Genomic DNA, 23,502 nt, shown 5'->3' with positions numbered 1-23,502 from the left:
TTTTCAAATCCTGAACTTCAAGATTCCCTGAAGAAATTACCTACCGTTGCACTTGATACCATGCTCGTCAAGTGCGAAGCCCTGATTGCACTTGCAACTATAGCTGCCGATCGTGTTCTTGCATCTACCATTCAAACACATGCCCGGGAACTCGACACATTCATTGATATCCTGTCGCTCAGTGAAGCCGTCTCCACGCGGGCATAACTCAGTGTGAGCATGTGTGCCTATTTTAGGACACAGCTCGCATTTGTCGCTACCCCAGGCGCGGCCTACGGAACAGCAGCAGAGGCTCTTGGAGAAATGACCCTCTATAGGACTGGTGCATTGACCATGACGATGGTCCAAGAAGCATATTTCTTGCCTGGTGTCCATGCAAGTAGTGTCTGTATTTGAGATATTAAGAAAAAATGTGGAATATGTTTCGAAGTATGTACATGGTTCACAAATAATTGAACGTTTGAGACAAAAATATTCAACTTAGTAAAATATAATGAGAAATATATCATAGTTTATGTTATAATTCTTTATTTTTCTAATTTAACAATCTTTTTTCTAATAAAAAGCAATATATTATCTGTGATAATTTGACACTATTGGCTTACGCGTCGTGTCTAAAGTGAGGCCAGGAGGGCACTCGCAACGATACGAGCCGTCTGTGTTGACGCAAGTGCCACCCCCTTTGCAAATCCCGCTGTTGAGCTCGCATTCGTTAATGTCCGCACAGCCCTTGCCGTCGACTTTCGCGTAGCCCTTTGAGCACTCGCAAAGTGAATGATCACAAATCTCGCAGGGGCTGCCCCAGGCCACCCCGACTGAGCAGCAGCACTCCGAGCGCAGAGTTATCTTTGGTAAGTTATTCTCACAGCGACCATTTATCATTTTGGTCCAGCAAGAACCTTTTCGGTTGTCTGGAATTCAAAATCTTATCTATATTTATATTTATTTTATTTATATTTACAATAGAAACCGTTCATTGTTATTTGGAATTTTTTGCGTACCCATGCAAATGTGGCCGGTGTTATCGAGAATGTACCCTGGAGAACACTCGCATTCGTAGGCTCCCGGAGTATTGATGCAAACACCATTGAAACATACGTCTGGTCCTAACTCTTCGCATTCGTCCACGTCCTCGCACATTTGATTCTGCGTGTTGTATCTCATACCCGTCGGACAGATGCACTGTGAGTAAAATGATGCTGTCGATAGTTCACGACATTTATATTCCAAATTGAGTTAATTAGAAATGTATAATATATTAGGTGTTGGAATTAATTCGTAGCGTTTTTAATGAAAGAATGTTATTTATTTCACATGAGCATTAAAAAATACATTAATGAAAGTACTTCCCATCACTTGTAAAACGCTACGAATTAATTCCAACACCTAATATTAAATAATATATTACAAAGAATATGCAATAAAGATATGCAATAAAGTGTTAACTTAAACAGTTAATGAATAAATTTCTCACGTCACAGAGAAACTAAACTGATCAACTTCATTCGATTTTAGTATCTATCAAAATATAATTAGTTTATAACTTCAATTTCCTATACTTTTTATTTCATGAAGTTGATTTACTTATCTTTTTAAAAAAGTTTAAACCGCAAGTTTCTTCTTAATTCTTCTCTCTCTTTCATTTAACAAAAAATGAATAATTTGCTTACTTGGAAACTACCGGGTGTGTTTCGACACTGTCCGCCGCTGCATAAGGAATCCTCCAGTTCGCACTCATTGATATCGCTGCATATCTTGCCCGTTGCATCAACTTCATATCCATTGTCGCAGATACACCGATACGTCCCCATAAGATTCTCACATCCGCCATTGACGCAAATGTTTGGATTTTGAGCGCATTCATTGATGTCTACAATGGCAATCATAATTAAAATTATTCATTAAATTGAAAATTTGGCAAATTTTGTAAATTTTGTAATATTAATATTTAAAAGATTTATAAATATTTATATAGGTTTTAGAATTGTAAAAGTTGTTATAATAATGTTAGCGTTTTGTAAATGTAAAAGCAGATTTGAGAATATTGAATTTCTGACAAGTGAAATGATTGTTAGTGTTTTACCGTCGCCATTATAAGTCATTCCAGCGCCGTGCGGGCATAAGGCTTCGAACTCTGTGGTATCCGGAAGTGGACAAGGTTGGCAGGTACTACCCCAACCCATCGGCTGACCCAGGATCACTGTGCAGCAGCAACAACTGGACTTTGTTACAGCAGTGGACGTAGGGTTGGAGCATTGGCCGTCTCTGTACTGCGAATAGCACAGATCTCTTCTCGTATCTGAACAGCGCAGAATCCAATAGAAATGTAATGTTTCGTTAATCATCAATCAAATATTGAATTAATTGTACAAGAGAGAAAACTCTATACGAGAAGTCAATTTATTACTTCTTGATAAAATTAATATCAATCTTGTCTTAGAAAACATTTAATGCAAGATTTAATTGTAAAGTTATCTAAACAGCAATCAAGTTACAAGATTTTTGGAGAAATAATAAGTAGAACGGATTTTAATTTAATGAACGTTTAATTATTAAAAAAAATTTCGAATTAAAGAGTATATGTGATAATTCATTTTAATAATTTACTTTTTTATTTTGTATAACATTTTAAGAGCAGAATGTAACTCATACAAACCTAAACAGGACCTTCCATCAGGACCCAGATTAAATCCCGGATGACATTCACATCGGAAACTACCAGGAGTGTTGATGCAACGTCCATTTTGACATGGTAAATTTACGCATTCATCGATATCTTGTAAAATAAATAACAATAGATTACAAATTAATTACTTCTTTCTTCTGTATTTAATTTTATCTTTAAATATTTCAAATAAAAATTAATAATTTCGCAAAATTTAAATGCTCGATTAAATTTTTCGAATGTTAGATCATTAAAATATTGAAAATCTAGATTATGTAGAATTATAAAGATCTAGTGTTTTATTTCCACGAATGTTTTAATTGTTAATTGTTCAATGAGGTCAATACCGATGCAGTGACTTAAATCAGGACCGATCCTGAAGCCGGAGTCGCACACGCATTTGAAGGAGCCCTCCATGTTGACGCACTTGCCGTTCTCACACATCCCACTGGTGGAACATTCATCCATGTCTACGCAAAACGTATTGTCTCTTGAAGGAGTAAAACCTGACTGACAGATGCAATGATAGGACCCTGGCGTATTTTCGCAATGGCCGTTCAGACAAATTCTTGGATTCTCAATACATTCGTTGATATCTGAAGAAAGGAAGTTCAGACAAATTGTTACACAATTATTTCAATTTCAGAAATATCTTCTTTTTCTTCATCACCATTGTTTTAGAGATCGTACAAAATACTTCTGATAATATCCGATTCTTGCGAAGTACTTTATTCATGTATGTATAATGTAATATTTATTATTCCTTAGGTTCCTCACCAATGCAAGTATTTTTTGTCGGCGATAGCGCGTAACCATCGTTGCATTTACATTTGAAGGATCCGTTCATGTTAATGCAATGTCCGTTGGTGCACATGCCTGTATCTTGACATTCGTCATGATCTAGAAAGATATTTATTCATATTAATCAGTACACATTGAGAGAAAAGTGTTTGTTACTATAATTACAAAGTAAATTATGATTATAAATTCCATACAGTTATTACAGCTGTAATGTTAGTAATAATAATTACATTAATATAGTTCTATTAAAAAATATATAATTGACACTCTGAAAATGACTATAAGTTGCAGTTAAATTATAATAATTGCAACCATTTTTCAATGCATTACTATTAATTATTTTACACTCAAACATATTTTACCATCAAATATTTCTACAATTTTACCGACACAACTACTATTGCAATTATTATCATTACTATTATTATATTGTTGCTTTTATCAATAATACCATTATACTGCTTCAAAAAAGTTGAAAAAGGATTCGAGTAATGATTTTACCGGTGCAGTATCTGCCCTCGCCAGAAACGACAAAGCCGGGTGGACAATCGCAGGCGAAGCTGCCGGGGTAGTTACGACAGATTCCGCCCTGACAGTAATCCAACTGACACTCATCCACATCCTCGCATCTACCTCCAGGCTTCCTTGTGAAACCCGGATAGCATTCGCATTCGTAGCCTTCCTTGGTATCGATGCATTTTCCGTCGCCGCAAATGTCCGGTCGCAACACGCATTCATTCACCTCGGTGATTGACTGCAGTTGAGAGCAAAGCCTGTTGTAATCATCTACAATTGAGTAATAACGTGGATCCTGTAGAATTTTGCCAGTCGCCGCAGTCGGTCGCTTTCATATAGTCAATTTTTCATGTGTCGCGGATCTAGTTTTGGATTTGCTTTGCGTGTCGCTTCAATGAAGAAATTTTTCAGCGTACTCGTTTAAGCCCATTTTCACAATATATATTAAAGGTTACCAATAAATTCATCAATGAATTTTTTGATTACCTTTAATCTTTAGGTAACCATATATTGTAAAATCGGGCCTTAGAGTTATTTATAATTGGACAAAACAGTGTTTTCAAAAAATTGATTTTAATTTAAAACAATTAAATTATGCAAATTCAAATTAATCAAATAATAATTATGGAAATACCGTTAAAAATTATGAAACATGTATGTAGTATCAAGATGCATTGCTTTGTATAATCTGCCTTTTTAAAAATGTATACGTACCACTGCCAGGATTAGGACAGATAAAGCACTCATCACCCCATCCTCGACCCATATTCTTGCCACAGCAGCAATCCTTTTTACTCAATCGCATAGCAAGGCGATTTCTGCATTGTCCGTTACGGTTTACTGCCGTGTAACATAATCCCTGTCTGCCATCTAACGAACAATAATTAGTTATTAATTTAAAAAATTAGAAACTAATTAAGAAATTAATAAAAAGACATAGAAGAACTCAAAATAAAAAATTCCGTAAAAAAATAAGTTATTTAAGAAGAAAATATTAATGATAGTGTTTGGTTTATAAGTACGTAAGCTGGTAGATGAGATACTCAGAACATCTTAAAAAAATTTTAATTTTATAGTTATATGTTACTAGTATATTATATTATAATTAACTTTACGATAGTTATACCTTCATGATATAAAGAAATGTAAAAATAATGAACTTTAAGATTTCTGGGCATCTGAGCAATATTTTTTTTCTAGATCAAGGTTTTAAAGAAAACTACATCTGATGCTGTAGCTATCTCATCTAGTCATTTAAAAATTAATTGCGATATCTGTTCTCATGATTAGTTACCAATGCAGAATTTGCGATCTTGGCTCTGTATGAATCCTGGATTGCAGTGGCAGTAATAACCGCCGTTCGTATTTATACATCGACCATCCGCACAGATGTCTTCCTCTTGACATTCATCCCTATCCTTGCACTCATTGGTCTCGGGATCTCTCGCTTGTCCCGTAGGACACTCGCAGGTAAACGAGCCAGGAGTGTTCAAACACTTTCCACCCTCGCAAAGTCCGGGAATTGCTTCGCACTCGTTGATATCTGAAGACATCGTAAGAAGTATTTTTATATAGTCGTTTATTTATTTATAATTAACAATTTATGATTTAATAGAATATATAATTATAATTATAAAAATGATTTAATAATTAAATATAATTAAATATATATTATAATTATATATCATAATTATGATTTATTCCAATAACTATAAAACTTTTAAGTTATACATATTTTAATGATTAAGTGAGACATTTGATGATAATCAGGATAACGTGTATATCAAAAATGAATGAGACGTTAATGTACCGACGCATTGATCCTGATTAGTTTTCAAGTAACCCAATTCACAATCCAGTCTGGCTGGACATCTCTCACAGGGATGACCCCAACCCTTGCCCACCGTGGCGCAGCACAACTGTCGCGTGCAAACCACTCCTTGAAGACTTGCCAAGCATTGACCATTTTTTACTTTGGTGAAACAGGGTCCGGTCCTAGACACGAAAGTACATGAAAGTATAACTAGGCGATACATCGATATATTCATTATTTTACCTGTAATCGGTTTCACAACGTCTTCCGGTGTAACCGTAGATGCAAGCGCAACGATCTGGACCAATGCATCTTCCCTGGTTTAAGCAGGGCTCGCGACAAATTGCTAGTTAAGAAGTGATCTTCTAATAATTATTATTAGTTATTTTTTAAAATAATTCTTTATTTCTCTTCTCTTTTTCAATATCTAAGATGTGCTCTAATTCAAGATAGAATTGTAATTTGTTTTCGTAAAAATCTCGTAAGAATCTATGATTTTATTTCAATTTACGAGATTAATTGGACTTACGTTCATTGCAGAATTCTCCCTGGTATCCGCTGCGACACTGACATCGGCCGTCGACACAGTTTCCGTTTATGCAATGAACCTTACATCTGCCTGCATCGCCGCGATCACCGCCATTTCCGGTCTCAGCGGTGATGACTGTTGATGACATATTTGTTGATCAGATCATCAACAAATTTTATTTTTAATAAATCCGCTATTGTCTTCAAAACCGTTTAAAAATGACTAACAACTTTACAAAAGGATTGGTTTGAAAACTCTGGGGAACATCCGGTATATGTCTCACCTTTGCTTTGACCATTGCCACAAGCGGAAGCGACAACGCCGCCCTCACATAAACAGATATTCGGTCTTATGCATCTCCCAAGAGGACCGCAGCGTTTTGCGCAAATCGCTAAAACAATAGATGATATTTAAAATTTTAGATGATTGACCGAATATGATACGTGTTTTTCCATTCATGTTTATTTAATTTTATCAGTTGATTTTCAATATTGTTTAAAATCTAATCTCAAAATTTAACAAGGAATCAATAAATGTCATCCAAAACAATCACATATACATATAAAGAAGTGAAGGGTGCTTTCCATAATACAAATTTTGATAATACAAGTTCTGTTTTTGTTCTGACTTTTGGAATGCCAAGAAGAATAGAATGATGTTTGCAAGAACTTGTGACCTATCTTTAGTCTTGAATTTCCATTACTTCTTTTTTTTGCGATTAGAAATAGTTTACCTAACTGCAGCGAAAATTTTAAAAGGCAGGGAATTTAGATGGTTTGATGTTTACAATTTTTTACATAAACAGAGAGAGCCTAGACTGTTTTTATTTTATTGCTACACTAAATTAAATCTTATCAATGCAAATTTATAATAATTATAATTAAAAGGCATGATGTTAATGGTTCAACATTTTTAAGACATTACGAACTAATTATTGTTAATAATTATATTGTTAGACACCCGGAAATTGTGACGGAATGCAAATCGCGAACGAAGTGCGGCCACATTACCATCAGACAATGTGATCAACAGGAAGCACATAACAGGTCATTAAACCAGTTTTATTCGAGGCGGCCGTTCGTATCGTATAAATGTCCATTTGTCCGTTACGTAATTGCATCGATTGTTATCATTCCCGAGCAGTATCGGTAATGATAAGTGGTTCCTCTCGCCCGATATTAATAACGCTTTCTATTCCGCGAATATCTCGCGGGAGGTTCGATTATGATAGAATCGAAAGGATACAAATTATTATATTTCGTGTTATTATGTATTTTAAATTCTGCTTCTTTTAATTTATAAAATCATTAATTATAATATAACATTGATTAATTAATTGAAAATTTAAGGAAGAATGAAACGATCATATTTTTACATTTTGAATTTAGCTTATAAACAAAAATTTTAATTTCACAGTTTGCTTTTTTCATACCTTTTTACTGTGTCCATTGGCACTGTTTTTATTATTAGTTACCATACGTAGTTACATAATTAATTTTATATATATATATATATATATATATATATATATATATATAATTATAATTATAAATACATATGCATAATTAATTTATTATTATTATAAATTTTAGCAAAATAATGTTTTAGTAAAATTAGATCAGTACTTACGAATGACGCATAAGCCTGTTTCCAATTTTTTTGACCATCCTGGACAGCAATAGTTTTTGTATCTCGATCTGCATACGTTCGGCCTAGAAGCATTTTTAACATATTTTTTGATTTCTGATATATATGTACACATGATTTTGTAAAAGAATCTACATACAAAATGAGATTCATAATACATGAATTCAGAATACATGAATTTTTTTAGGACCGCGAGCAGTTTCCTTATTAATTTCTGAAATTATGGAAGCAAGAATTAATCATGAGTCATAGATTGCTCTTTATGGCTAGCTTGAAGATGCCGCAAGCGGAAACGTGGCGTTTCCGCGGCATCGTGGCACGCGCAAGAAGAGAGGAGAGAAAAAGAGAGAGGGACAGAGAAAAAGAAAAGGAAGAATAGGAAGAGAGCGGAGTGCCACCTCGGAACAAGGCGGCCATTCACATCTGGCGCCTCGTAATTAACGTCAGCTGCTATGAACCGCGACCGGCTTTAAACACCGCCACTTAGGCTCCTTGGCGCCGCAATCGCAAACGCCGGAGTACGCTGGCTTTCTCACGTCACGCCATTTTTTATCGCAAGGGCGATAACGCGATCATTATCTAACACAAGGTTTATAGGGCTGTGGTTCAGAGGACATTGAACTTCCCTTACAGAAATCTAATTTAATACTGGCTAATACTAAAAGATAGTAATTAATTACTTATTTTGAATATTAAAAGTACTATTGTTTTGCGCTAAAAGACTGGATTTGACGACCTCCCTAAAAGAAAAGACCGTAGGAATCAATTTGATTTTTTTTTCCACACTTTATTTTATAAACAATAAATAGAAAGAAACGAAATGTATAGATAATCATATTTAACGTTAATTAATCATATTTAATGTTAATTATTTTAATAATAATATAACTTATAGATAATAATATAATTTATTGAACATTTAAAGTCATAAATTTGTAAATATCGTAAAATATATACGAATATCAAATTAACAAAGTCAGTTAATTGATTTCAAATAGTTCTTTTGGATATAGACAATCAAATAAAAATTCAATCATCACTTTATATGTATATATTTGAAACATTTTTTTTACTAAAATTAAAAACATAAAAAATAATAAAACATACAAGAGGATATCATGTAGAAGCAAAGGTTAAAAAAGTTAATAGCAGTTCGAATTTCGCGAGGAACCAAATGCAGGCTGCTCGGTCCTTCCAATATTAATTATCTAATAAGCATTATGTTACCAGAACTTCTCAAGAGCTCATGTTTGAGAGTAGGATGTTCGGTAATACAATCTTGAAGATAACATAATCAATAAGTTGTCCAATGTCAATTTTAAATACAAAAAAAGAATATGTCATAATAACATCTAAAAGAATTCCTAAATCTGATTTCTTATAAATATCGAAGTCCTTAATTAATTTTAACCGACTAACTTAATTATTTAATTAATTTTTTGATACAAAACTAAACGAAATTAAATGTCAAAATATATCTAATTTACTTTTATCCATTCATGGAACCTTATTTTAACGGCTTACTTCAAAAAATCATTTTCTTAAAACATAAATAAATGATTTTACAATGTCTTACATATATTTATCTATAACATTGCGCCTCTTTTTTTGTTATTCATGATTTTTACGAGAAATTTTTACAGAACTCCGCCGCGTCTGATGGCGGTGTCGTATAATTGCTTACTAACAATATTTATAAGTAGATACTATAAAAAGTTTTTTTAGAAGACATCTTACAGAACGATAACTTTTTGATCATTTTTAAAGAGTGAGATCTTTGTGAAGTTCAATATATATGAGTAAAGAAGGCCATATTTAATCAAGACAGATCTAATAAAATTTTTGATACCCGTAATAATATTTTTGTATAAATCTTTGAAAAGTCATCTTAAAGAATTCTTCCTCTCAACAATATTCTCTCGGTAATTGCTTTCCAATATTAAATTTCTGTAAGGGTTTGTCAATTCAACGATTCTTCGACCGTAAAGAGAATTTCCTTCAAAATTGAACACGATGCTTGGATAATCTTCCGAAATATCCGAGTTCCGGCGTACTGACTCAGTAGATATGTTCGTATCAGAGATGAAATCCAAGATTTTGCGATTTTAAGATCCCTCGAACGAGATCGCGCTGAGGCTCTCTCGCTGCAATGCGGCCGGCCTTTGCATTCCCTCGCGTGTCTTTCAAGCAAGACTCGGTGAGGCAACTCGCGCATTTCTCGTTTCGTTGGCGCGAGGGAGATTAATGCACTCGCGTGTCCGGCATCTCTCACACTTTTCTTTTTCGTATATCTCCTCCCGTGACTTCTGACATACGCGTTACATGCCTGGTGCGTATCACCTTTGCCGTGGGAGCTGGCGGATTATGGCGGACGCTTGTAAAGCGATATTAATGCGTGTGCACAGCGCGTGATGAAGCAATCTTGCTCAAACAGTGGCCCACTAACTGCTCGAGGTGTGTACCTGACGGATGTTTACACGCGATTACATCGGTGAACAATCTCCCGACTTAAAAAAAGGAAGTGAGAGCCATTTTGGATAATTTAGTGTTATAAAGAACTCAACTTTTCTCAAACTCGTTTAAGAGTAATTTTAGAGTATTTTTACAAAAATCAAACAAGTGGGAAAAGTCAAATTTTCAAGAAACTAAAAAAAATATATTGTATAAACATGATTACCTTTCTCCGAACATATATCTAGTAGATATATATGTATAAAGTTTTAGAAACATTATTTTAATAAATATTTTAAAACATTTATTCCATTTAGAAAAAAAAACTAAAATTGTTTGGTTTGTGTGAAAATTTTATATTTTTGCTATCTAATTATCCCATAATATTTCATATTTACTTTTTTTAAATCATTAATAATGATAAAGACGAAGAAAATATGTTATTTAGAGTAATAATTTTTTCAGCTTTTATTTACAAAATTTTATGTTTGTTTTTAACAAAAACAGCCGTTGCAAATGTTAAACTCTTATACTTATTTCCCATTTTCTATTTGATTCTTGTCGAAATAAAATTATTCCTGATGTGACGCTACTGGTAGAGTACAATTTGGCTCCATAATTCAAATTTAAAAAATGGATTTATTTGACTTTTGTGAAAAATCTTTAAAGTCTCTTTCATCCTGAATTTGAGTTTATCTTCTTTTGTATTTTACTCTTATTATCGACGATAAAAATCAGATCCCGTTAAAACACCGATTGTCATTACGGCAAAAGTTGGAAATCGGCGAGATGACTAACTTTGATACGCGTCGTTAATTGGAAAATTGTAGCGAAGCTCGCGTTCGGGTGGTAATAATAATAATAATAATGATAATTGACGGCAGAATTACGAGGAGCGCGGTCGATCATCACCTCGTAGCCGAAATAAGCTTAATCCAATCTGTATGCAAATGAATGCTCCTTGGGAGATTGGTTCACTGTTGAGCTTGTATCGCGGTGTCCGATCGCGCCGATCAACACGTGGCGTGCTGTTATAACCGTGTCGACAGGGTGTAATTTTAACACCCGCCCATAATGATAGCGTGTCCTAACAAGCACTGAAATCAATGCGCAATGTGTTCATCGGTCGATATCTTTATTTGAAGATCTTTTCGCGGAGATCACTCACGCTCATCTCTTTGACGGAAATACAAACCTCACTTTCTTTACGCTTTTCACATTTTTTATATAATTTTAAACAATTTTCAATTTTCTCAATTTTTATTTATAATTTTGATCGAATTTATTTATTTAATTCTTTTTCGAGCCGATGTTTTATATTATTACACAAAGGTATAAGTAACGACACAGCGAATCTCATATCTAATATTTTTTATTTTTGGAATATTAATATTCTATTTATTAAATTGATAATTAATTTAATACCTACTTTCATAATATTATTATTTTCTTTAAAAACTGTTTCTAAATGTACCATAAATGTCAACTTGATTTAATATATGTATATAGATATATTTTTTAGATGTAATAGTGCTTTTGATATCATAAAATGAATAATTACTGTATTTAATTTATACATTGTTACAAGATTTCTATTTGCAACACTCGAATTGTGATTTTTATATTTAGATATTATAAATAAAAAAATAAAAAGGTAAATAAAAGAATAAATATAGATTAAAATATTATCATTATATTTCATTATACATGGATTTTTACGGAGCAAAATATGTAAGAATCATCGTTCAGGTGTTTAAAATAGAAACCTTGTAAATCAATTTAATTTTATGACATTAAATATTATCTATTAATAAATTTTATTATTTCAATATATCACTTAAAATTATAAACGATAAAAGCAGTTTTATATGATAAATGATCAAATTCATTTTCATATGTTGCAAAAAAATATTTGAATTCTTTATAATTATATATCACATATATTGCAAATTTGCATTATTATATAAAGAATTTAAGCGGAGTTTCTAAAAATAAAAAAAAACAAAATGACGTAATTTCTCATCATTTTTACATCCAAATATCGTCAAAGACATTTGATGATAACAAATAACAATTTGTTTTCTGAGATTGAAGGATAATAATTGAAGAAATTTATTTTAAAAGCATATATGTACCTTTCTTCAGTAATAAACCCTACAAAACTCATTACTTGTCGAAGAAGAAAAAACTGATTTATTGCACTGTTATTATCATTTTCAATAAATTAATAGTGTCTTAATAGAACCATATAAATGACTAGCATCTAGATAATAGACCTAATTAATGTGAGTGATTAACTGCTTACGACAGTGTCCAATTGGAAACTACAATAGCTTCAGAACAAACGGCGCGAATTGCGGGCCATTAAAATTAAGGCGATCAAAAGCAGTCGCTTTTCCATTGCGATTAGGGGCAAACAAACAATAGCGTGAAGGACTGCAAAAAACATGGCCGGAGCAATTGTTTGCGGTCTCCTTAAACGAGCGTCGTGTCACAAATGTGTCAGTCACGACACGAAGTATTGCGACATACAATTAAGTTGTGCGCGAAAAGACAAGCATCGACATTTCTTGATTCTTAGACCCATCAAATAACGCTTTTCTAGAATCTTAGAACCTTAAAAGGTTAGAATTAGTTAATTTTTAATAGGTTATAGAGTTCTGATCATTCTGAACATATAACAAACGCTACAACTTTTATTATATCGCAATATTTATTTCACGTGCAAAAATTAGGCATATCTCTTTGTTCTCTAACATGGATAATTTTTCTAATCACTGTGCTTAGAGCAGAATTTAGTTAGAACTATTAAATTTAATATTATATTTATTAGATCTATCTCTAATAGTACGAAATAAAAGATGATCACTTATACGAGAATTACCCAGTATATCTTTAATTAAAAAAAGAACCCACGAAACTTTGGTACTTCGGAATACTTCCGGGTCGTGATATAAAACTTTGCTTGCGGTATCGCAATCCTGGCAATGCCAGCTTGCGTAATCATTTGTCTTTTCTTGTCGGAAATTATTGCTCTGCAATCGCGCGGACAGTAACGATTTAGTAAATTATGCTCAAATCAAAATTAGTCGGCGCAATGAGCGACAGAAAAACAACTTGACGTGCTTCTTATCATTGCATAGCGTATGTCGTTTAGGTTTAACAACCTTTGGTTGCTGACAGCTTCATTACTTCGAAGTGGCTTCCTGTACACTCGTAACAAAATTTTCTCGAGGACTAGTGCTTTCAGGTGTTCAATACGAATATTTTATTTCAAATAAAGCTCACAATGTAACGAAAATAGTGCAACCGGAGTAAAAAATGATAAATGTAAAAAGTGTAAAAATCCTCTCGGAGCTATAAAAACTTGAGTGAATATGTCGATCATCTATTGGACTGCAGTCTCTTATTTATTTATTGTCGATCTCTTCTTTTTTCTGTTTCGTTTTGAAAACGTTAATAGACATCGATAAAATACGAATGGCGTCTCGTCACGGAGTTGCATTAAAGGTTGCGATAGCGGCTCTAATGCTGACCGCCTTTACATCCCTACGAGTTGCTTCTTCACTTCCTGCCGCCGGGCGTCGCGTAATACGCGGCTTAAATCAGTCTAAGTAGTTTCAACTAACCATGGATAATTTTAAATGGTGATCACGTTATACTTAAAATCAACTCTATTTTTCACGTTGTTCTATTAACAAGAGCAACGTTAGAATCCAATTCATCCAACAGAACGTAAATGATGTGCAATGTGCCGAAATCTCCTTATTTACATTTCGATCTTGAACATCCACAAGAAACATACTTTATGTGTGTGTGTGTGTATATATATATATACATATATATGTCACAGTCAAAGCGTAAAATTTAGTAAACATACACACTTAATTAATTAAAATATACATTTTAATAAATGCATATGATATGCATAGTTATTCAGTTTAGCAACGTTAAAACATCGGTGAAGTCATATTTACTCTTTTCAGCGCTTTTTCGTCCATTTCTTGCAATAATGTTTATATTTCTAAACAGAACATATTGATTATTTAAAAGTTGTGTTTGTGCTTTTAAGGAGCAATTGTATAAATTATAAACATGTCACTGCAAAGAGATATTTATTTTATTTATTCATCATATTTATTCATCATATTTATTGATCTAAAATGTTACATTAATTTTTACAATTTGTTCACACTGTTTATATTATTTTAACACTAAAAAATGTTGAATATTAATTTAACAAAAATATTCAAATAACACAAACACATTATGTTAAATTAACATGCGGACATTAAAAGTTCAACATCAAAATTTTAACAATAACAGATTTGAACACAAATACGAATTATTTTATATTGTATGGATGGAAGCTTTAGATTCACTTACATGATAATGTTATCTCCGATAGCACCGTTCTATTATTATAATACCTAACGATATTTCTTTGTCGGATGAGTGCCAGTGCACGTCCATCCCAGGCGAGGATCTTTTTCGCGGATTACGCAGTCGATCATTCGCATGATTCCCTCGGTGTTATCAGTGACAATCGAAAAGACGACGAACGGCGCGTCGAGATTCCGCGCGCGAGGGCATCATTCGTCATTCGGCGAAATGATGAATCGCCAGCACAACATAGATGCGCACCGGATGGCGGTGAATGGGTCATCTCTCGCGCGCGTCGATAAAAATCAGTATATATCGCGATAGATGCATTTCATATTCCGGGGTGCTCCTTGCCGTTTTATCGCTCCTGTCCGCATTCCATCTCCGCCTTCTTAATTAATTAACATGGATACGTCGTTTATTAATCAGATAATGTAGCGGTTGCAACTCGCATGGTAGAGAAGGAAACGTTTGTCAATAAAAGTTTACTTAATTCTTGTTTTGCACTTTTTGCATTTGTGACATTATTTTCTAATCCAATTTCACTTCTCATATCGAGTTGATCATTTTATTCAAGACGGATTTTTTTCGGAAGGTACAAAGCACAATATTAATAGAAAACTTTAATGAATGTAAATCTGTAATATAAGTATACAATTGGAAAATTTGTTTATTAAATTTCACATGTCTTAAATTGATTCACTTAAATTTTTGTGTTAATTTAATATAAAATGAATTGGGAAATAATACAAATATTATTTTAAAAAATTAATACAAAAATCATCAATACTGATACAATTTGTAAGCCAATTATGAAAGCATATTTCTTTAGTAAAATTAGCATTTATAATATGTAATAATTAATACGTTTTAGTAAATTTAATATTTATAATTATAATGTTAAATTAACATATTTTATTATTTATCTTAGAATTTACGTTAAAATTGCATTCCTTTTATATCATTTGTTAACTTATTTATAAATTTTATTATTTGAATATTATAGAAATAAATATTGAATATCAATTTATAGCAGAATATTCAATTAACTCAATTATATTATGTTAAATTATGGATATGTTAAAAATTTGTGTTAAAAATTTAACACAAAAATTTTAATAAGAACAGTTTTTAATACGAATACAAAATTTTTACTGTGTATTTTGAATCATTTAAGTTAATGATTTCAAATTATGTGAGTTATAATATTATTTACAAATATATAGACATAGATTGGTATTAGTTATTTGAAATTATTTGAATTACAAGTTGCAAGATATTTAAGCTGAATTACAAGTTATAAAGATAAGAAAAATTTAAATTAAAAAGTTGTTTTTATTTATAAGCAATTCTAATCATATTTATGATTGATTTAAGTACTGTCTTAATATGTTATAAATCAATCAAAGACCTGTCTTAAGACGTTACTTAATAATTTTAAAAATAAGAATGGACTGTGAATACTGTCTATAATATTTTATTTTATGTGATCTATGTCTATGATTACAAGCATCTTGAATTATTCATAGACTAAAGTTAGGAAATGAAAAATTATTTGAGTTGTAAGTTACAAAACAATTGAGTTACATTACAAGTTATAAAAATAACAAAAATTTAAATTAAAAAGCTGTAAATCGGTATATGAAAGATTTCTTTTTAATTTCCAAACAATTTAAACCGAGTCTGAACATTCCGACAAAGGGGACATACGCGACCGGAAGGGTTAAACGAGCTCCTTACTAATGTAGACGTCTTAACGAGTGCTCTGTCAGAGTCAATTAAAAGCATTGTTTAGGTAGCGTTACTTAATCGGCGACATTTAAGAGAGCGTTATTAATACCATAACGTCAATTAGCTACAATTCCGATGGGACCTACATCCGACAGATCGCCATTCCATCCGCGTCAATGTCCACTTGAATTTGATCACGTTCGAAATACGTCGCGTAAAAATGCGAGAAAATGCGATTTGAAACTTCGTTATACTTGGCGAGAAGGTGCGAGAATCAAAATGGAACAAATATGTATGCTTGTCGCGCCTCAACGAACACGCGAAGGATTGTAAAACGCATAATCAGTGAACTACAGATAACAGATGCCCTACAATCGTTGAACTTTGTCATTTATCATTTGTATTCTTCTAAAGATAATGTAACGATCGAGCTTATTCATATCTCAACTTCACTAGAAAGATTATAATTTCTGAGGCCTATGTCATACCAGTAAAACGATCAATGCAAGTTAAATACATTGATTTTATATATAGGAAAAACTGTAATTGAACAAACAAATGTAATTCTCTCGAGTAAATTAAATAATTCTATAGCGACATGCAATTGTGTGTCTTAAGCGAATTAATTTTTATCCGTGTTCTGATTTTTCCCGACAGCACGAAAGTATTAATACATTGAGAAAAAAATGTTTGGTATTATACTGTAATTGCATAGTAAATTAATTATAATTTTCAGTACCAACTATATATATATTTTTTTTATATAAAACTGTAAATATAATTATTGTTATTATCACATTATATATATTTATTATTTTTTAGTTATGATTAGTAATTATTATAACATTATAAGTAATAACCATAACAGTAATAAAAATAGAGCTCCTAATCATAATTATCTTACTATACAATAGTCACAAATATCAAAAACAAAGTAATAATATCAAACATTTTTTTCTGAGCGTATCCATGTAGTTGCAGCATATTATAACAATGAAATTAGTAATGGAAATTAGTGTTGAAACCACTAGATTATTCCATAAAGAGATCTGCAGATATTCCCACGCGGATTAGAATTGTAATGATTCGCGCAATTATGCAAACATTCAACTCCTTTTTTAATACCATCGATATCAGCATGGATATGTTCATATACTCAATTTGCGCACTCTTTGATGGTCTCACAAACTTCTTAAATATTACTCCGTGAGGCTTCCGGACGTGGAAGTTATCAGAAATTTGCGGACAAAGCCAGACGGATAAATCGCACTTGGCACGCACGCGGGGAAAAATAATTTCCGTCGCGTGCATGCCATTGTCAATTGGTCGCAATGAATGTGTACGCGTGCGAATAATCCCATTTTATTATCCCATCTGCTTTCCGCGCGGCCGCGAAATCATCATCGCCGGAGAGAAGCCGCGAAAATAGCGCAAGTGCAAGACTTTATCTTGCGCGACTTGACTCCTGTTGCAAAAAAATAGGCGCGACTTGGACAGAATTCAGTGCGCCGCGCATAACGTAACACTCTGATAACCCAATTAGGTGTTATCGCGTCATTTAATTCACGAGGACGGTGGTCGCGCGAGGGAATCATCGGAATCATTCATTCTCGAGAGATCCGCACTGTTAGCGAAATAAGTACCGACTTGTTACGAGATGTTCGCGCTCTCATATGAGACGATTTAATCTTTTTAAGTGATCGTAGTTCGTCAAGGACAACAAAGTATGTGATATTTCGTCATTGTAGACATTCTTTTTTGTTAATGTTATCTACAGCCTTGATTACACAGTACAAAGCATCCTCAATTTATTACATTTTCCAGTGTCAGCTATTATAGGCAATTTTAAAGTTTGATTTATTGCATTTTCTTGCAAGGCGATAATAAAAGCCAAAGAACTAAAAAAAGAAAAAAATCTAAATTGTTATAAACGTAAGTGTTATTTTTCAATAAAATTACTTCTTAATTAATTTTTTGTTGGATATAAAATGTTTATGTCAATTTGTTATATTGTACAATTTTTTATCTTAAAATATATAGATATTGTCTATTTTGTAAATGCACACTATAAGAGAAGTATGTAAAATTACATAAATAATGTGTGTAAAAATTACACAATTTATAGTAAAATATATAAAATTGTACATTTCTACAAAAATTAGTACCTTTTATCTTTATTTGTATAAATATTTATGTATGATAATAACAATAGTATATTTTATAATTTTTATTTAAAGTATAAATTTTTGTAATATTATATGTATGATGGTAATATTACAAATATTATGTTTGCATTTTTATGTTTGCACATATTGATAACATATTAGGTGTTGGAATTAATTCGTAGCGTTTTTTAATGAAAGAATGTTATTTATTTCACATGAGCATTAAAAAATACATTAATGAAAGTACTTCCCATCACTTGTAAAACGCTACGAATTAATTCCAACACCTAATAGCTTAAGAAAAATTGCACATAATTCGTTGACGAATTATTACACAAATATTTCTATAAACTTAATTTTAATCGTCTTTTGCAAATAATTTAATCACTACAGACAATAATTCTATTTACATATATAATTTGTAACTTGCAATAAATAAATGTGTGTAAATATATATACCTTTAATAATAGATCTCAAAATTATCCATCATAATATATAATTATCCATATATAATTATTGCAATTATATATGAAATTTTTTTACAATATATATTTCTGATTCGTGACACTACGATTATGAAATTTTTATTAATACTTATATGTTATCTGACAATTTTTACGCTGTGGTCAGAATAAAAAATGGCCCGAAATTTGTCTGTTACAATTTTGCTAAGATTTTGCGATGATTCTATTGCGAATACTCACCCGAGAGGTGGTACCGATTGCAAAGTGTTATCCAGATCTTGAATCGGATTTGGGGTGTAACGTTGCCCTGTTGCTACACCGTCCTGAACGAACTCAGACGTTAGGACGATCCAGATCGTCAGCAATAGCAGTGTAAACATTCTGCGCAAGGAACTTGTAGCTTCCTATCTTTGATCCGATTCCTTCTTCGATGCTATCCCGGATTATCCTTTTAACTCGCGATCTCTTCGATACTCGCGCACCTAATACACATGATCCTCGATTGATCTTGAAGGATTTTCCCAAGTTATCGCGATCATTACACTGCCTATAAAAACAATTTATAGCTCTTTTATAGGATATCGTTCCGTAAATGCCTGTTTGATTTTTTATTTTTTATTTTTTAACTCTGAACTGTGAACGAGAATTACCTAATGCCTTACACAAATATCGATTAATTAGAAAAAAAATGTTTCATATGAAACTTAAACATCCTCCTTTTTCTATTTTACCGCGTGAATTCTCGTCGAGAAACATAACATGCGATAATTCGCTCGTGACTGTGATGCCTTTCCGGAAGCGCCAAATTAGTACGATGAGATAAAAGCAACTATCTTCTGATATAAATATCCACCATTGCGTTTTGGCGAGCAAGAGGCAAGAATTCATGATTAAATTCGCACTGTCGTGGCGAACAATTTATCTGTTTACTAAAATGCATTTATATATTTTAACGCAATAGAGTATAGAAAATTTATAAATGCAATGAGAGTTTTAGGAATATTCTAACTTCGTCCTCTTGTCCCGACATATTTAAAAATTAATACTAATATTTATTTATACAAATAGTAATCCAGAGACATACAAATTTTTCACTTTTTAAATTAAAGATTTGAAAATTATAAAGATTGAAGTGTATCACCAGTTTCGTATTAAAAAATTTGTTTGTCCTTCATTTTTTAAAATTTTCTTTGAATGATTTCTACGTTTTTCAGTGACAAAAAGAAAAGGAGGTTTCAATTAAAGCAAGTCTCGCAAATTTGTTGCAACGTTGTTCGTGCAGTTTCTATTCGTTATCATAACGCAAGGCGCGACTAACGCTTGAAGCCTATCTTTAAAGTTTCATAAACGTAAGCGGCTCCCGCGAAAAAAGAACAGGTCCTATTACCAGCGAAATGAATTGAGATAGGACCTCGACTGGAGCGTTCCAGCTTTGAGAGTTTCACCACCGTAACGAATGAGCTCATAAAGTCTGTACCACGGCGTTATCGAAGCTATTGAAAGCTCCTTTTTGCGAGGAAGTGGAAATTTCCGAGAAAAATTCATTTAGTGATATAATAGGAATAAAAATAGGTTTTTAAATCAAAATTTGTTTCGTCTTACATTTGCTCTTTTCTCGTAGAGGTACGGATTTTTTCGTTTCAGCAAAAAGATTTTTCTTGAAAACAAGAGAGCTCATTTAAGGAAAGAATATTTAAAAAGGAAAAGGATTCTCTTCCTTTAGAAAATAAAATTTTCATCGCGACGAGTTTAAAGGTCATCTTTCGGACGTACCTGTTTAAACGAACAGCAGTCTAATATAATTCCATAACTAGCACGAGTCGCTCGCAAATATTCGCATTAATAGATCTGCGACACGCGTGGGTTAGTCGACGATCGCGCATATCGCGATTGACTGTGTTCGACGTGACGTGATCTCCAACGCGCGCGATCACGCGTGAAGAAGCCGAGAGCCGCGATCAAAGATCATTCTCAAAAAATCGCTCGCTTAGGTCAGCACTCTGCGAATCAAGATCCAGTTTAGATTTGCGACTTGATCTAATTCCTGACTCGTGCCGCGAATAATTTATAATACGATTGGCGACGTGGTGCTCAATTTTTCTGTTTTAACGTAACGGACTAGAGAGATCTTTGGCGAAGATTATTTAGAGATTCAAATTGAAAATCTTTTCTTAGGACAAATTTTTCTATGATTGCACATATTTAACCCAAATAACACAGAGAGAGTTAAAAAAAAAAATCAGTCGTATGTCATCAATTTTGAATTCATTTTCAGATGTAAAAAGAAAACTTTTCTTTTTCTGTAAAGTTCCAAAAACAATTCTTCCATATAAAAATGAACTTAGAATTGATGACATATGACTGAATTATTTCTGAATTCTTTTTGAACTCTCTGTATCTGGGTGAACGCTTTGAAAGAGAGAGAGAGAGAGAGAGAGAGAGAGAGAGAGAGAGAGAGAGAGAAAGAGAGATAAAATATAATTAAACTCAAATATCAAATAAATATTAATTAACAAGAAAATTTATAACGGATTCTTGAGGCATAATTTTATTCTACGTTCTAGTTCGTTAATATTTCATTTTTTCGCAATGTTATCTTCTTATTAAGCAATAATATATGTATATCATTTAAATATCTAGGAGAGACACACGCAAGCAATGTATAGTTTTCAAGTCAAAATCCACGTCACCAATCAGGAAAATTAAAGTAAAAAGACTTGATATAAATATATACATATTATGTATAATACTTCCGAACACCTACGCGACTTCCGACTTTTGGATCAGCGATCGATCCTTCGGCCCGCTCGAGATCGATCGGTCCCAAGAGAGACGGACCTCGGAAAGATGCGCCGCGACGGGACTCGACGCGAGACTGGAGTTGTAGATTGTAGACTCGAGGAGAGGGCTCATCTGGGAGGGTTCTCTCTCTCTCTCTCTTTTTCTCTCTTTCTTTATTTCTCTTCGACATCTTCAACCATCCTTATCTCTTGCTCTCTGCTTTGTATCTCTCTCTCTCCTCTTCCTCTGGTCCACACATCGCGTCGATCTCGTTCTCCCCCTCTTCGGGTTAAGATGATGACGACGACGACACAAGACGGGCCCACCCCTTCTACTTAGCTGTTAACACCACGCATGTGTGAAGGCACGGACACGCGCGCGTGCACGCGTGCATACATTCCGAAAGGATGCGCTTGGATGCTTGATCGATCAGTCAAGAATGCGATTTGCGCGAAATTGGCGGAAGTCAGGGGAGTAAGCTCTTTTGCTCGTGTCAATTTATTAATTGGTACTGATCTGTCTCGAGGACACCGTGCAATAAGTAACTAATTGTATGCTTTGCTCAAAATCAAGAAAATAAATTCTCCTTTTTCCACTTTTCTGTTCTAAAAAAATTTCACTTCTAAAACTATTAATGTTCGTCTTATTACTTAATTTTAATTCCTTTGAAAAAGAGAGATGTAAAATAAAAATTAACTACGTAGTATATAAATTCACATAGAAATTATTTAAAAGCATCTAAGATCCAGTTTCGACCGTAATAATACATTAAATTCTTACTTGTGTTGTGTATTCACACATACGGTCTTAACAAATCGTTTATTATTGTAAGATAAAAGTATTTAGCTTACAAATTAAATTATTAAATTAAATTTCGATTATCAGTTAGCGGATTAATTTAGTATGTAAAAGAAAAATATAAAATATATAAAAACCATTAATTTATTATTTTATCATTTCGGATATATAGCGGATATATGTTTTCAAAATTATTTTATTCCTTAGGATTAAATTTTATTCTATTGTTTCTTATATAATCTATCATACTAATATATACATATAGTGTATATTATGTGGTTACATCAGGAATAATTATGTAATGAAGGAGCGGTCTTGATTCGTGTGGCTAAGATATTCCACGCATTACATGCGTTTTCGTAATTTCCTAGTTGATATTAGATAAGCTTTCACAATTTTCGTAATTTTCTTGTTGCTGGACATTCTACAATTGCGCATATCTCTATTTGGACGTTATCGAATGAGATTGTAGCTTTAATTGAGAAATCCGAGTGACATTGGCCTATGGATTTCTAGACCGAAATCAGAAATAGGTCGACACTTCTGAAGTTCGTTTAAGGATACGTAATTAGTCCAGTGTATACATAATAAATGTTATTTTAAATATGGTATGTATATGGATATTCTACTATATTAATTAATTATAAGAGTTTTAATTTCAAATCATTAAATCATTTTGGATTATATATAATGCTTTTAATTCAAATTTTTATAGTTACTGAAATTATAAATTTAAGTAAAATTTAAATTATAATTT

General features: G+C 32.5%; 1 protein-coding gene across 6 annotated transcripts in view; it reads right to left on the bottom strand.

Annotated features, from left to right (window-relative positions):
• Positions 1-22,339, bottom strand: part of LOC105152065 (fibrillin-1) — a 37,951-nt gene extending 15,612 nt beyond the window's left edge. Inside the window, exons 1-19 of one of the 6 annotated variants that reach the window (XM_011066112.2) lie at positions 21,901-22,044; positions 20,940-21,166; positions 19,407-19,713; positions 7,954-8,036; positions 6,608-6,715; positions 6,325-6,459; positions 6,039-6,141; positions 5,793-5,977; positions 5,277-5,525; positions 4,697-4,852; positions 3,968-4,252; positions 3,443-3,565; positions 3,013-3,261; positions 2,657-2,776; positions 2,084-2,299; positions 1,671-1,870; positions 1,002-1,182; positions 606-911; positions 45-386 (exon numbers count right to left, since the gene is read on the bottom strand). In XM_011066112.2, the coding sequence (XP_011064414.2) occupies positions 45-386; positions 606-911; positions 1,002-1,182; positions 1,671-1,870; positions 2,084-2,299; positions 2,657-2,776; positions 3,013-3,261; positions 3,443-3,565; positions 3,968-4,252; positions 4,697-4,852; positions 5,277-5,525; positions 5,793-5,977; positions 6,039-6,141; positions 6,325-6,459; positions 6,608-6,715; positions 7,954-8,036; positions 19,407-19,546 (3,181 nt within the window). In that variant the 5' untranslated portion in view covers positions 19,547-19,713; positions 20,940-21,166; positions 21,901-22,044. Of the gene's footprint in view, positions 1-44; positions 387-605; positions 912-1,001; positions 1,183-1,670; positions 1,871-2,083; positions 2,300-2,656; positions 2,777-3,012; positions 3,262-3,442; positions 3,566-3,967; positions 4,253-4,696; positions 4,853-5,276; positions 5,526-5,792; positions 5,978-6,038; positions 6,142-6,324; positions 6,460-6,607; positions 6,716-7,953; positions 8,037-19,406; positions 19,714-20,939 lie in introns of all 6 variants that reach the window. The other 5 variants (XM_011066113.2, XM_087414965.1, XM_087414967.1 and 2 more) reach the window with 5 other exon arrangements.
• Between the last annotated feature and the right edge of the window lie 1,163 nt (positions 22,340-23,502).

Source organism: Acromyrmex echinatior, chromosome 17, assembly GCF_024713525.1.
Source record: "Acromyrmex echinatior isolate Ae372 chromosome 17, ASM2471352v2, whole genome shotgun sequence".
Classification (NCBI taxonomy): domain Eukaryota; kingdom Metazoa; phylum Arthropoda; class Insecta; order Hymenoptera; family Formicidae; genus Acromyrmex; species Acromyrmex echinatior.
The sequence above is the reverse complement of the archived record's forward strand: the minus strand, read 5'-3'. Positions and strand labels throughout refer to the sequence as shown.